Genomic DNA, 15,259 nt, shown 5'->3' on the forward strand with positions numbered 1-15,259 from the left:
GGAGTCTCTGCACTCGCAACCAAATTAATCCAAAATCACAGCCAATCAGAAGAGTGTGTGGGCGGAGTCTCTGCACTCGCAACCAAATTAATCCAAAATCACAGCCAATCAGAAGAGTGTGTGGGCGGAGTCTCTGCACTCGCAACCAAATTAATCCAAAATCACAGCCAATCAGAAGAGCGTGTGGGCGGAGTCGCTCTGCACGCACACTGCACTCAACCAAATCAATAACAGCCAATCAGAAGAGCGTGTGGGCGGAGTCTCTCTGCACGCACACTGCACTCAACCAAATCAATAACAGCCAATCAGAAGAGCGTGTGGGCGGAGTCGCTCTGCACGCACACTGCACTCAACCAAATCAATAACAGCCAATCAGAAGAGTGTGTGGGCGGAGTCTCTGCACTCGCAACCAAATTAATCCAAAATCACAGCCAATCAGAAGAGCGTGTGGGCGGAGTCTCTGCATTCGCAACCAAATTAATCCAAAATCACAGCCAATCAGAAGAGCGTGTGGGCGGAGTCTCTGCACTCGCAACCAAATTAATCCAAAATCCCAGCCAATCAGAAGAGCGTGTGGGCGGAGTCTCTCTGCACGCGCAATCAAATTAATCAAAAATCACAGCTGCTGTTGTGCGTTTCTAAATCATTTCTGTATTTCCTCAATATTATACAACATTTTAGAGGACTAACAGGCTAGAGTAGGCGCCCTCATAAGATTCCTTAATTTAATTTTGGATAATAATGGAATAAAGTGGGCACGCCTGGCGGGGGCGCCGGTGATTTGACAAGTGTTTTTACATCAAAGCGTTATCATGTTAAGAACACGCGATTACATAGTAAATCCCGCGTTGAGGACGCGCGATATGAGTGTTACAGGTAAACCATACAGGCAGTGCAAACTTGAAGTATCGAAACAGACGAAAAGAACGTCCGCTTTCCTTGGTGTTCTCAAAATTGCATGCTCACTTTTTAGGGCACACCTCTTATAAAGTAACGTAACATATTGTTGACCATCTTTTTAAGTAATTACACTATTTACCACAATACATGGCTGTTATAAGAATTAAATGAAATCAGTATCAACAAAATCCATCTTACCATTTATCAAAATCCACTTACACTGTAATTACAATTGCCTAAATAATGTAATGAGATTTTTCGATTTATGTTCTAAATATAATATTTAATTATAGAAATATGAAATGTTGGGAAAGTTTTAATTATTCCAGGCCTATGAAACTATAAAACAGCCAGTATAGATGGCTGCGTAATGGATTCTAGAATCATTCAACTAATTCGTTCTAACCGACTGTTCAAAAACGGTGAATTATGCGAGAACGAAACCTATAATTTGTTTGAATCTATTTTTGTTGGAAAAATAGAGCAACAGTTGTTGTTGTTTATTGAACTGTTGTATAAAATGAATATCGCATTTTGCAATCGTGCTGATATGGCTACTCTGGAAAATAGCACTCTTGCTCATATGATATTGCTTAACTCATAATTTCCTCTTTAATTACTTTCAAACGAATGTTTATTTTTTTTGTTCGCTATTAGCCTATTTTTAAAGGTCCCGTTTTTCGTGTTTTTTTGAAGCTTTGATTGTGTTTACAGTGTGCAATATAACATGTGTTCATGTTTCACGTGTAAAAAAACACAGTATTTTTCACACAATGTACTGATCTGTATACTGCTGTTTTCACTGTCCGCAAAACGGCTTGACAGATTTCCCTGTTCTATGAAGTCCCTCCTTCAGAAACACGTAACGAGTTTTTCTGATAAAATAGTACAATAAAAATTTTTGTTAAATTTTTGTTTAAGACTGATGACATAACATAGCTATACCCGAATTATAACAAATAAATAAAAGATATTTGTAAATTCCCCTGTAAAACGGGGAACCCTCGATTTGAGTTTTTTTTTTGTGGTTATGAACAAAAGTGATCTTGCGCTTGTGCCTCCTATCGTCCTGTCAATCATCTCGCTCGCGCCTATGATTACAGTTACAGTCAAATTTAAATCCACCATCATCGGTTCCCATCCTCAGCCGATCTGCAGGACACTTTTTGCAATGACCATCAATACTAGATACCAAAATTGTTGCTGCATACCCCTCTGCCACTGGGTAGTTGCGCCCCTGCTGGTTAGTTATGTGCTCCTGGAAGAGCTGTGTTAGATGACACATGTGACGCTCCATAAGAGCACAACACATCCTGAAGAGTGAGTGTCGGTAAGCTGACCTTGGCCCTGTAGAGCTCCAGCTCATTATCGGTGATCCTCCAGGGCTCTTCAGCCTTCAGTTTCTCCGCGGCGTCCTGCTCCATGTCGTCTTCCCTCAGTCTGTACGGCTCAATCATCTCCTGAAACTCCTCCTTACTGAGCACACAATCAAACAGCTGCGGTTTCTGAAGGATCCCAATACAAAACGTGCTCATAATCGGCTCATTATTAACAAACTCACCTGTGCTTCTGTGGCTTGATGTTGATGTCTCCAATAACGGTGATGTCAGAGAAATCAATCCTGAACTTGCTGAGCAGCGCCGCCATTCTGTGCCGGAGCAAAAGCTTCCGTTATTTTCAGAGGAAGAATTGTTGAATGTTTTTACTCAATATTCTCGTCTTTCAGCACAAACATTTACTGGAGAAGCAAAATGAGTGAAGATATTAAAGGGTTAGTCCACCCAAAAATGTAAATTGTGTCATGAATGACTGAGCCTCATGTGGTTGGACACCCGTCAGACCTCCGTTCATCTTCAGACACAAATGAAGATATTTTAGTGTAAATCTGATGCTCTGAAAGGCCTCCATTGGCTCAACTTTACACTCTCAAGACCCTTAAAAGACACTAAAGACTAGAGTTACAAAGTCCATCTCACTACAGCGGCTCTACAATAACTTTATGAATCGCCGACAATAGTTTTTGTGTGCAAAAAAACCCTAAATAACGACTTATATAGTGATGACGATTTCAAAACACAGCCTCATGAAGCTTCGAAGCGTTATGAATCAGTGAGTCGATTCAGCGGTTCAGAGCGTTATGAATCAGTGAGTCGATTCAGCGGTTCAGAGCGTTATGAATCAGTGAGTCGATTCAGCAGTTCAGAGCGTTATGAATCAGTGAGTCGATTCAGCGGTTCAGAGCGTTATGAATCAGTGAGTCGATTCAGCAGTTCAGAGCGTTATGAATCAGTGAATCGATTCAGCAGTTTGGATCGCCAAATTTCAGCAGTTTGGCGGTTTGACACGCGATCCAAATCATGATTCGACTCACTGATTCATAACGCTTCGAAGCTTCATGAGGCCGTGTTTTGAAATCGGTCATCACTATATAAGTCGAACGACATGAGGGTAAGTAATTAAAGACAGAATTTACATTTTTGGATGAACTAACCCTTTAATGTTGGTGCTTAAAACATGAGCAAATATCAGCCAATGGAGACAGAAAAATAAACTTAAAGGGGGGGGGGGTGAAACACTCAGTATCTCACGTCAATCTTGAGTACCTATAGAGTAGTATTGCATCCTTCATATCTCCGAAAAGTCTTTAGTTTTATTATATTTATAAAAGAAAGATACGCTGTACCGAGTCTTTCCGGAAAAAACTGAGCGGCTGGAGGCGTGTCGCGTGGGCGGAGCTAAAGAATCACGAGCGTGCAGCGATTGCGTTGAGAGCGTCTGAAAGCTCTGACATCCTTAAACGTGGAGAAAACGTTATCCTAAATAAACCATGGAAATCAATCAGATTCAACCACACACATACAGGTGCTGGTCATATAATTAGAATATCATCAAAAAGTTGATTTATTTCACTAATTCCATTCAAAAAGTGAAACTTGTATATTATTCATTCATTACACACAGACTGATATATTTCAAACGTTTATTTCTTTTAATTTGGATGATTATAACTGACAACTAAGGAAAATTAGAATATTACTTAAGACCAATACAAAGAAAGGATTTTTAGAAATCTTGGCCAACTGAAAAGTATGAACATGAAGAGTATGAGCATGTCCAGCACTCAATACTTAGTTGGGGCTGGTTTTGCCTAAATTACTGCAGCGATGCGGCGTTGCGTGAGGAGATCAGTCTGAGGCTCTGCCCAGGTGTTCTGAGAGCCCAGGTTGCTCTGATAGTGGCCTTCAGCTCTTCTGCATTGTTGGGTCTGGCAGAGATTTTCTATGGGGTTAAGGTCAGGCGAGTTTGTTGACCAGTTAAGAACAGGGATACCATGGTCCTTAAACCAGGTACTGGTTGCTTTAGCACTGTGTGCAGGTCCCAGTCCTGTTGGAAAATGAAATCTGCATCTAGATAAAGTTGGTCAGCAGTAGGAAGCATGAAGTGCTCTAAAACCCCCCGGCTGCGTTGACCTTGGACCTCAGAAAACACAGTGGACCAACACCAGCGGATGACATGGCACCCCAAACCATCACTGACTGTGGAAACTTTACACTGGACCTCAAGCAACGTGGATTGTGTGCCTCTCCTCTCTTCCTCCAGACTCTGGGACCCTGATTTCCAAAGGAAATGCAAAATTTACTTTCATCAGAGAACATAATTTTAGACCACTCAGCAGTAGTCCAGTCCTTGTTGTCTTTAGCCCAGGCGAGACGCTTCTGACGCTGTCTGTTGTTCAAGAGTGCGACAGCTGAAACCCATGTCTTGCATATGTCTGTGTGTAGTGGTTCTTGAAGCACTGACTCCAGCTCCAGTCCACTCTTTCTGAATCTCCCCCACATTTTTGAATGGGTTTTGTTTCACAATCCTCTCCAGGGTGTGGTTATCCCTATTGCTTGTACACTTTTTTCTAGCACATCTTTTCCTTCCCTTCGCCTCTCTATTAATGTGCCTGGACACAGAGCTCTGAGAACAGCCAGCCTCTTTTGCAATGACTTTTTGTGTCTTGCCCTCCTTGTGCAAGGGGTCAAAGGTCATCTTTTGGTCTTCCCCATGATTGTGTCGCCTACAGAACTAGACTGAGAGACCATTTAAAGGTCTTTGCAGGTGTTTTGAGTTAATTAGCTGATTAGAGTGTGTCTTCAATATTCAACCTTTTCACAATTTTCTAATTTTCCGAGATACTGAATTTGGGATTTTCCTTAGTTGTCAGTTATAATCATCAAAATTAAAAGAAATAAACATTTGAAATATATCAGTCTGTGTGTAATGAATGAATATAATATACAAGTTTCACTTTTTGAATGGAATTAGTGAAATAAATAAACTTTTTGATGATATTCTAATTATATGACCAGCACCTGTATGATCCATAATCAGATCTAGAGGCTGAAAATGAACAGGAGAAGAAGCAGCGACGACTACAGCAGGACTTCTCTATGGTATGTACTGTAGCTGTAACTTATATACTTGCTTAGCGGCTTGTCATGCGTGAGTTTTACAACATTTGTGTGTGTTTACTCGTGGTTTATGAGGATATCATTTGGTTTATGGACTATTGTTTGCTATTTACTGTTTGCAGTAGCATGCGGAACGGTTTTGCACGTCAGACTAGTGCGTGTTTACATAGAAAAACAATGGAATAGTAGCGCATTTGAATGAACGAGTCAATAGCGAACAACACAAAGACATTTGAAGCAGTTTTACTCACTGCCTTCTTTCAACACACGAGTCACGACCGTGAACCTTTATCACTGGGACCGCTCCATCTTTCAGCATTAGACCAGCTACAAATCCGGCGTCGAACTGGGGCTTGTTTATAAAAGAATCGTCGCCGAAATGCAGGGAACAAACAAAACACTTGCACAACTCCGGAAAAACAAACTCCATCCACTGTCCCATTAACGCTGGGTTCTTTGGGAAGCTGTGCAAGGTTGTCTTGCCCTGACAACCAATAACACACTTCTTTAGTGATGTTGTTGATGTGGTGAAGTCCTGTGACTGCAGCGCAGCCGAGCAAAGCGCTTTGATGGGCGTCCTGTTTCCGCTCTCTCGCTCTGGTCTACGGGTGCGCGAGCGCCCTTCTTTCCGGCCCATTTGACGTCACACAGACCCATACTCGAAAAAAACTTTCCGAAACTTGTGAGAAACCGGAAGGAGTATTTTTGGCACAGAAATACTCCATCAAACGTCCAACTTAGTTATTCCCTTGTCTGAGTAAAATATTAGCTTGCCTGGATTTTTTGTTTGTTTTTGTAAATATAATTTATCCTGAAGCAATATCCTCACCAGTGTTCAATCAGCTTTGACATATTTAAATATGCATATTCGTGATATTTTTACCTTTTTATAAAGGGCATTTTTCCATAATCTTATAAAATATAGGCTATGTTTCAGCTTTCATTTTATATTCTTAAATTTGATCTATAAATTAAATTAGAATAAGACACTATAGGGCTGTTACCAATCAAATTAAATTATTTACACTGAAAAATTACAACTGCATTAAATAATGTTATGAGATTATTTTAAATATTTTTGAATATACAAATAAGAAATGTTAGAAAGATGAAACTAAAGCACCAGTAGGTGGCAGCAGGTGACCGTCTGAATGAGTGAGTCATTGAGTCGATTCATTCAAACGGCTGATTCATGCAAGAATTAGGCAGTCGTTTACTAATAGGTCATTGAATCTTTGATTCAACCGATTCATTCAAACACTGAATCATTCAGTAACACACACTGTTGCTGTGAGATGTGTTATGGTTCTGTTGTGATCTTTGTTTGGAACTATTTTCGCTGCTGAAATAGAACAAAAACACTCAATATTGCATCTAAAATGTAAGTGACTTGATGTTAATTAATTGTTTATGGAACAGGTGTATGAAATCAGCCTCATGTTCAGTCGTGATGGTGTTCAGGAAAACACACTCTTGTGAGTTTAATGTTGTTTAACTGTATCATATGTTATAAATAATAAAACTACACAATTGTAACCGTGTATGTTAACTGAGTTTCTGTGTGTGAGCGGCGCTCATTTGTTTTCGATTTTCTCCTCGAGAGGCTGCGCGAGCCTCAACAGCTCAACCTTGTTAACGTCAGTTCGTTTTATAATATTATCCACTGTCGATCTCCACTTACACTAGTGAATGCAGAATCATTATTGCATTTTGGTGATTCCCTTGTTATTTTTTGTTTTGACGTTTTAACCAGGATACTTGTCCGTCGGGCAAGTAAAATTATTTTTCACTTGCCCCTTCAAAAAATCCACTTGTCCCGGACAAGCGTTAATGTCGAGCCCTGAAATGAATTTCTTTACAAAACGAAGCAAAAGGAACGTGTAGAAATGTGTGTGATACTCACGCTCTGCGGTCGTGGTCGATTCGGTTTATCTTTCCTCCAATGAACACACGGATCTTGCAGTCGCGCCACTTCTTTTTGTTGGTGAGCAAATACGGTATCAAAAGAGTCAAGCCTACAACAGCGAGTGCCATTTATTAAAGAGACAAACTCTCAGAGGATATAATGAAGGCAAAGGAAACATACATTCAATCAAGACTTGAAATCGAAGTATCACATTACCTCCATCGTCAAACAGCCACCAGACATCAATCGTCCCTTTGCTCTGTTTCTTCTGGAACTGCTGACTGGCGGCCAGAAGCTTCTCGTCTGCAGGACTGAGCGGCAGCCGAAGCTTCTTCGTGTCTGACGTCACACGTGCATCGTTAGAGAAGAGAAGTTGGTAATACTTTATTTACATTATTACTGCAAGACACGCCCTCATTACTATGGCAAGACACGCCCCCCTGTATTAATGCAAGATCCACCCACATTATTACTGCAAGACACGCCCCCATTACTACGGCAAGACACGCCCCCCTGTATTAATGCAAGATCCACCCACATTATTACTGCAAGACACGCCCCCATTACTACGGCAAGACACGCCCCCCTGTATTACTGCAAGAGCCGTCCCATTCCTACTGCAAGACCCGCCCCCTGTATTAATGCAAGATCCACCCGCATTATTACTGCAAGACACGCCCTCCTGAATTACTGCAAGAGCCCGCCCCCAATACTACTGCAAGACACGCCCCATTACTACAGCAAGACCCGCCTCCTTGTATTAATGCAAGATCCACCCACATTATTACTGCAAGACACACCCTCCTGTATTAATGCAAGACCTGCCCCATTACTACTGCAAGACACGCCCCCCTGTATTAATGCAAGATCCACCCACATTATTACTGCAAGACACACCCTCCTGTATTAATGCAAGACCTGCCCCATTACTACTGCAAGACACGCCTCCCTGTATTAATGCAAGATCCACCCACATTATTACTGCAAGACACACCCTCCTGTATTAATGCAAGACCTGCCCCATTACTACTGCAAGACCCGCCCCCCTGTATTAATGCAAGATCCACCCACATTACTACGGCAAGACACGCCCCCCTGTATTAATGCAAGACCCGCCCACATTACTATGGCAAGACCCGCCTCCCTGTATTAATGCAAGATCCACCCACATTATTACTGCAAGACACACCCTCCTGTATTAATGCAAGACCTGCCCCATTACTACTGCAAGACCCGCCTCCCTGTATTAATGCAAGATCCACCCACATTATTACTGCAAGACACACCCTCCTGTATTAATGCAAGACCTGCCCCATTACTACTGCAAGACCCGCCTCCCTGTATTAATGCAAGACCTGCCCCATTACTACTGCAAGACCCGCCCCCCTGTATTAATGCAAGATCCACCCACATTATTACTGCAAGACACACCCTCCTGTATTAATGCAAGACCTGCCCCGTTACTACTGCAAGACCCGCCCCCCTGTATTAATGCAAGATCCACCCACATTACTACGGCAAAACACGCCCCCCTGTATTAATGCAAGACCCGCCCACATTACTACGGCAAGATCCACCCACATTACTACTGCAAGACACCCCCCCCTGTATTAATGCAAGACCCGCCCACATTACTATGGCAAGATACGCCCCCCGTATTAATGTATGACCCGCCCACATTACTACGACAAGACACCCCCCGTATTAATGCAAGACCCGCCCACATTACTACGGCAAGACACCCCCCCGTATTAATGTATGACCCGCCCACATTACTACGACAAGACACCCCCCGTATTAATGCAAGACCCGCCCACATTACTACGGCAAGACACCCCCCCTTTATTAATGCAAGACCCACCCACATCACTACTGAAAGACATGCCCCCCTGTATTAATGCAAGACCCGCCCACATTACTACTCCAAGACACCCCCCTTGTATTAATGCAAGACCCGCCCACATTACTACTGCAAGACACGCCCCCCTGTATTAATGCAAGACCCGCCCACATTACTACTGCAAGACACGCCCCCCTGTATTAATGCAAGACCCACCCACATTACTACGGCAAGACACCCCCCCGTATTAATGTAAGACCCGCCCACATTACTACGGCAAGACACCCCCCCGTATTAATGTAAGACCCGCCCACATTACTACGGCAAGACACGCCCCCCTGTATTAATGCAAGACCCGCCCACATTACTACTGCAAGACACGCCCCCCTGTATTAATGCAAGACCCGCCCACATTACTACGGCAAGACACCCCCCCGTATTAATGTAAGACCCGCCCACATTACTACGGCAAGACACCCCCCCGTATTAATGCAAGACCCGCCCACATTACTACTGCAAGACACGCCCCCCTGTATTAATGCAAGACCCGCCCACATTACTACGGCAAGACACGCCCCCCTGCATTAATGCAAGACCCGCCCACATTACTACTGCAAGACACGCCCCCCTGTATTAATGCAAGACCCGCCCACATTACTACTGCAAGACACGCCCCCCTGTATTAATGCAAGACCCGCCCACATTACTACGGCAAGACACCCCCCCGTATTAATGCAAGACCCGCCCACATTACTACTGCAAGACACGCCCCCCTGTATTAATGCAAGACCCGCCCACATTACTACGGCAAGACACCCCCCCGTATTAATGCAAGACCCGCCCACATCACTACGGCAAGACACGCCCCCCGTATTAATGCAAGACCCGCCCACATTACTATGGCAAGACACGCCTCCCTGTATTAATGCAAGACCCGCCCACATTACTACGGCAAGACACGCTCCCATTATTCCTGCAAGACCCGCCCCCATTATTCCTGCGCCCTGATTGGCTGACCTCTGAAGATGAGCGGGCTGCTTTGACAGCTGGTTGCTATGGATGACGGTTTGGAGGAATCGCTGTCAAAGTCTTTGATGCTGATGGAGACCAGCACATCCTTCATTCCCGCCGTTTTCTCCTGTGAGGACAGAAACTCATCTGAAGAAAGACCAGTGGCGTTAAAATCAGTGATGAAGACTCTGATGAAGAGCACACTCCAGTGACCGACCTTGAATATGAGAGATGTCGAGACCTTCCTTCAGCCTCAGGAGAACCACGCCGTACTGCAGATCGAACGCATCGCTGAAACACACACAGCACTCCTTCATTCTCATGTGTTTCTGAAACGCCTCCATCTTGACATCTTGAGTTTCTTGATATCATCTTGATATTCCTCATTATAATAACTCATGCAGATTAAAGGGGCGGGGCCTGGTTGAGTTAGTTAGTCGTGTGTTGAAACTGCCGGTTATGGTAAGGGGCGGGACATTCCCCAAACACCAATCACAACACACCGCTCCAGCCGACCAATCAGAGCACAGTGTGCTTTTCAGAAGGCGGGGCTTCATAGAGACAGAGCGTTCCTGACAGACTGGGACTTTATATATGATGATAACTGAAATATGTCAGTGAGCGTTCAGAGGTTAAAGATGAAGACTCACTGGATGGTGTTGATGTAGGTCTCCACGTCCTTCATCTCGCCGTCCCTCCAGTTGTTCTTAAAGCCAAACACGAGTGTGTTCGGTTTCAGGCGACCCAAACCAGCCGTCTGTCAATCACAACAACACACACTCTCACACTGAACTCAACGGCTGTAGGAACTGTTCTCACTCTGAAGTTTCACAAGCAATCATGAAGAAAAGAAACGAGACAGAGGCACTGAGGAAGAACATGAGGCGTTTTAAACATAGATATACATAATAAAGGCTAGATGTCTCGTCCGCGCTGCTGGCCAAATGGAGGTCGACGTCTGCACCTGGCGGCCATCTTGTCACAGTCAGCTCGCTCACTCATTGTGTTTTAATGGTGGTTGCACTTTTTAAAGCTACACTGTGTAACTTTTTTAGTTTATTCTTAGCTAAAAACACTTAGTTCTTTCAAAAATATATGTGCTCATTAATGTATATTTACGTCTTTCAAGTAATAAAGTATTCTCGTAAGTTTATAATATGCCATTGTAAACACATACGGGTGAGGGTTCGAATGCGGGTCGCTATGTTGCCCCTCCATCTTGAAAGTACATTAGCCAAAGAGGGACATTCCCGTAAATTCAAGCTTGGCCTTTGGTGTTTTAACACTCGATGGCTCCGTGTCCAATGTGGACGAGGTCGAACTGGAAGCCATATTAATCTTGGACTAAATCGGCCACCGTAGGAGTTATAACGAAATCGGAATTGAGAGGAACAGAAACTAATATTCACTGGATGGTCATTTACCAGTTCACCACTAGATGGGGGAAAATATCACAGTGTAGCTTTAAATAACCATAACTTGCTCAATTTTCTACCAATTTTCAAAGTGTTTGGTTTGTTATAAATGTCAGAGATGTAGTTATGACACTGCATACTTATGAATAATTATTCATAATTTGTTCAAGCATCCAAAATTATAGCCACGTTAATAACGTTTGTAAGAAACCAAACCATTTGTAAATCCGTCCAGATTTCAGTGAGATAAGAGAGTTTGTGTTCAGATCACTCGCCTTACATCAGGAGCCACAGACAAGATGGCCGCCAGTGATGGCGTTAGGGACTCCGCCGTTAGACATCTAGCCTTTATTATGGATATCTATGGTTTTAAATCATGTTTCCTGACCTGTAGGAGATACTGGGCTCCTTGTCTGAGATCGTCAGCAAACACAGGCGTATAGAAGGCTTTGATCCGTGCCTTCAGGAGCCAGCGCTGATAGCGGACCTGCTCGTTCATCATCTCCTTATAGTTGGGCCGCCGGTATCCCTGCAGGAACACGAGAGAACAAGCATTGGTTGTGGAAAACAGATGTTCTTACTCAGTATTTAGTCTTGTTTTCCTGTACAAATAAACACTTATCCCTCATTTACGGCTCACACTCCTTCCCACTCAAACGGGCCGAACACCACTAGCTTTTTTCTCAGAAAAATCAATGTAATTGTAACGCGAGATGTTTCAGAAAGAGGGTGATTTAGAGCAGTGGTTTTCAAACTTTTTTTAGAGCGACCCATATATAGGCCTACAACCGTTTACATTCAAACAAGTCAAGCCAAGCATAAGAATACTTGTATACAATGGGCCATTTGACTGTATTCTCCATTAAACCACTAGATGGCACAAAAAATCAGCTCAGCACTTTTCCACACAATCACTTTTGATTATTAAAGGGGTGGTTCTGTGTTTTTTTTCTAGGCTTGGTTGTGTTTATGGGGTCTTCATACTTCTTTTTTTTTAAACGCCATATTTTTCTTATATTTTCCTTTATTCCGCACCGCTGTCTCCACTGTCCTTTGAACGGCTCGTTTGCTTCCTGCTTCTCCCTCCGAAAAACGCAAAGGTCTTAGATTGGTTAGATGGCCAAATGTAGTTTGTGGTTCTGCAACAGCTCTCTCTCTTTCGTAATGACTGCGGCGTGGCCCCGCCCACTTTGTTGTGTGTTCGCGGGGGCAGTGTTTATGTTAACAGCAGGTGTTTATAATGTCACCAAACCGGGAAGAAGCTTGTTGTAGTCCAAACCGGCCGTTTTTGTAGGCAATAAACTGCCATAACTTTAAAAGACAATATCTCCGTTTGCATTGAACTTTCAGCGCTGTAACTTTGCAGATACTGTTTATGCTCAAACAGCAACATTACACACTAGCTAAAGTTAAAATGTGAAATCGCATGCAACCACCCCTTTAATGCATTCGCACGCAAAGTTGATTTTGCACTAATTTGATAGCTAGGCCTATATATGGGAAGTTAATTTACTGGTTAACCGTTAACAAACAAGGATTTTAGCTAGGGCTGTCAAAAGATTAATCGCGATTAATCGCATCCAAAATAAAAGTTTGTGTTTACATAATATATGAGTGTGTACTGTGTATAATTATTATTTATATATAAATACACACACAAGCATGTATATTTTTAAGAAAAAAATATTATTTTTATATATAAAACATTTATATTTATATATATTATAGATTATAAAAATGTATATACAGTATATACATGCAAATATTTCTTAAATATATACATGAATGTGTGTGTATTTATATATAAATAATAATTAACAGAGTACACACACATATATTATGTAAACACAAACTTTTATTTTGGATGCGATTAATCGCGATTAATCTTTTGACAGCCCTAGTCTTAATACTTCTTTTTTTTTTTAAACGGCATATTTTTCTTATATTTTCCTTTATTCCGCACCGCTGTCTCCACTGTCCTTTGAACGGCTCGTTTGCTTCCTGCTTCTCACTCCAAAAAACGCAAAGGTCTTAGATTGGTTAGATGGCCAAATGTAGTTTGTGGTTCTGCAACAGCTCTCTCTCTTTCGTAATGACTGCGGCGTGGCCCCGCCCACTTTGTTGCGTGTTCGCGGGGGCAGTGTTTATGTTAATAGCAGGTGTTTATAATGTCACCAACCCGGGAAGAAGCTTGTTGTAGTCCAAACCGGCCGTTTTTGTAGGCAATAAACTGCCATAACTTTAAAAGACAATATTTCCGTTTGCATTGAACTTTAAGCGCTGTAACTTTGCAGATACTGTTTATGCTCAAACAGCAACATTACACACTAGCTAAAGTTAAAATGTGAAATCGCATGCAACCACCCCTTTAATGCATTCGCACGCAAAGTTGATTTTGCACTAATTTGATAGCTAGGCCTATATATGGGAAGTTAATTTACTGGTTAACCGTTAACCAACAAGGATTTTAGCTAGGGCTGTCAAAAGATTAATCGCATCCAAAATAAAAGTTTGTGTTTACATAATATATGTGTGTGTACTCTGTTAATTATTATTTATATATAAATACACACACATTCATGTATATATTTAAGAAATATTTGCATGTATATACATTTATATAATCTATAATATATATTGTGGCGAGGTGGACGAGCGAGAGACATGGGAGGAGCGAGCGGGATCGGTGTGCGTGATTGAGAATGAACGTCACCTGCGAGGCACACCGGTCTCGAGTCCTCTCATGAGGGAGCACGGAGACATAAAAGGACGCGCGACTCCAGTGAAGGACGAGAGAGGACCAGGCCTGGACTTTAAGTTGTATTTTTATTTATGTTTTGTTTATGTATGTGTGCGGCAGTCGTCCGTGAGGGGCTGCCGCTTTTACTTTCATTTTGTTCTTTTATTTTATTAAAGTTATTGTTGATACGTTCGCCGGTTCCCGCCTCCTTCTTCCCACACGAACAAACATTACTACATATATAAATAGAAATGTTTTATATATAAAAATTATATTTTTTTTCTTAAATATATACATGCTTGTGTGTGTATTTATATATAAATAATAATTAACAGAGTACACACACATTATGTAAACACAAACATTTATTTTGGATGTGATTAATCGTGATTAATCTTTTGACAGCCCTAATTTAATTACATTGTGCTATTGTAAAATAAAGAAAACACCATGTGCTTTCTGTCGTCTGGGTTTCCTTTCCGTGAACTTGTTTGAGGAGCGCCACGCCTCACGAAAATTAACCAAACTCGGCAGCATCAGTAGCACAGGTTTTTTTTCTTTCTTTTTGTTAAAGGGTTAGTTCAGCCAAAAATGTAAATTGTGTCATTAATGACTGAGCCTCATGTGGTTGGACACCCGTCAGACCTCCGTTCATCTTCAGACACAAATGAAGATATTTTAGTGTAAATCTGATGCTCTGAAAGGCCTCCATTGGCTCAACTTTACACTCTCAAGACCCTTAAAAGACACTAAAGACTAAAGTTACAAAGTCCATCTCACTACAGCGGCTCTACAATAACTTTATGAAGAGACGAGAATAGTTTGTGCGCAAAAAAACCCTAAATAACGACTTATATAGTGATGACGATTTCAAAACACGGCCTCATGAAGCTTCGAAGCGTTATGAATCAGTGAGTCGATTCAGCGGTTCAGAGCGTTATGAATCAGTGAGTCGATTCAGCGGTTCAGAGCGTTATGAATCAGTGAGTC

The 15,259-nt window shown here is 42.2% G+C and overlaps 1 protein-coding gene across 1 annotated transcript in view; it reads right to left on the reverse strand.

Moving 5' to 3' along the window:
- Positions 1-15,259, reverse strand: part of LOC307132623 (solute carrier family 12 member 2) — a gene marked incomplete at its 5' end in the record, with an annotated part of 60,640 nt that overhangs the window by 2,384 nt on the left and 42,997 nt on the right. Inside the window, 8 exons of the mRNA XM_079827082.1 lie at positions 2,241-2,376; positions 2,462-2,548; positions 7,261-7,372; positions 7,480-7,602; positions 10,121-10,261; positions 10,332-10,405; positions 10,765-10,871; positions 11,918-12,058. Of these exons, the coding sequence (XP_079683208.1) occupies positions 2,241-2,376; positions 2,462-2,548; positions 7,261-7,372; positions 7,480-7,602; positions 10,121-10,261; positions 10,332-10,405; positions 10,765-10,871; positions 11,918-12,058 (921 nt within the window). The remainder of the gene's footprint in view (positions 1-2,240; positions 2,377-2,461; positions 2,549-7,260; positions 7,373-7,479; positions 7,603-10,120; positions 10,262-10,331; positions 10,406-10,764; positions 10,872-11,917; positions 12,059-15,259) is intronic.

This window comes from Gobio gobio (genome assembly GCF_949357685.1).
Source record: "Gobio gobio genome assembly, chromosome: 10".
Taxonomy (NCBI): domain Eukaryota; kingdom Metazoa; phylum Chordata; class Actinopteri; order Cypriniformes; family Gobionidae; genus Gobio; species Gobio gobio.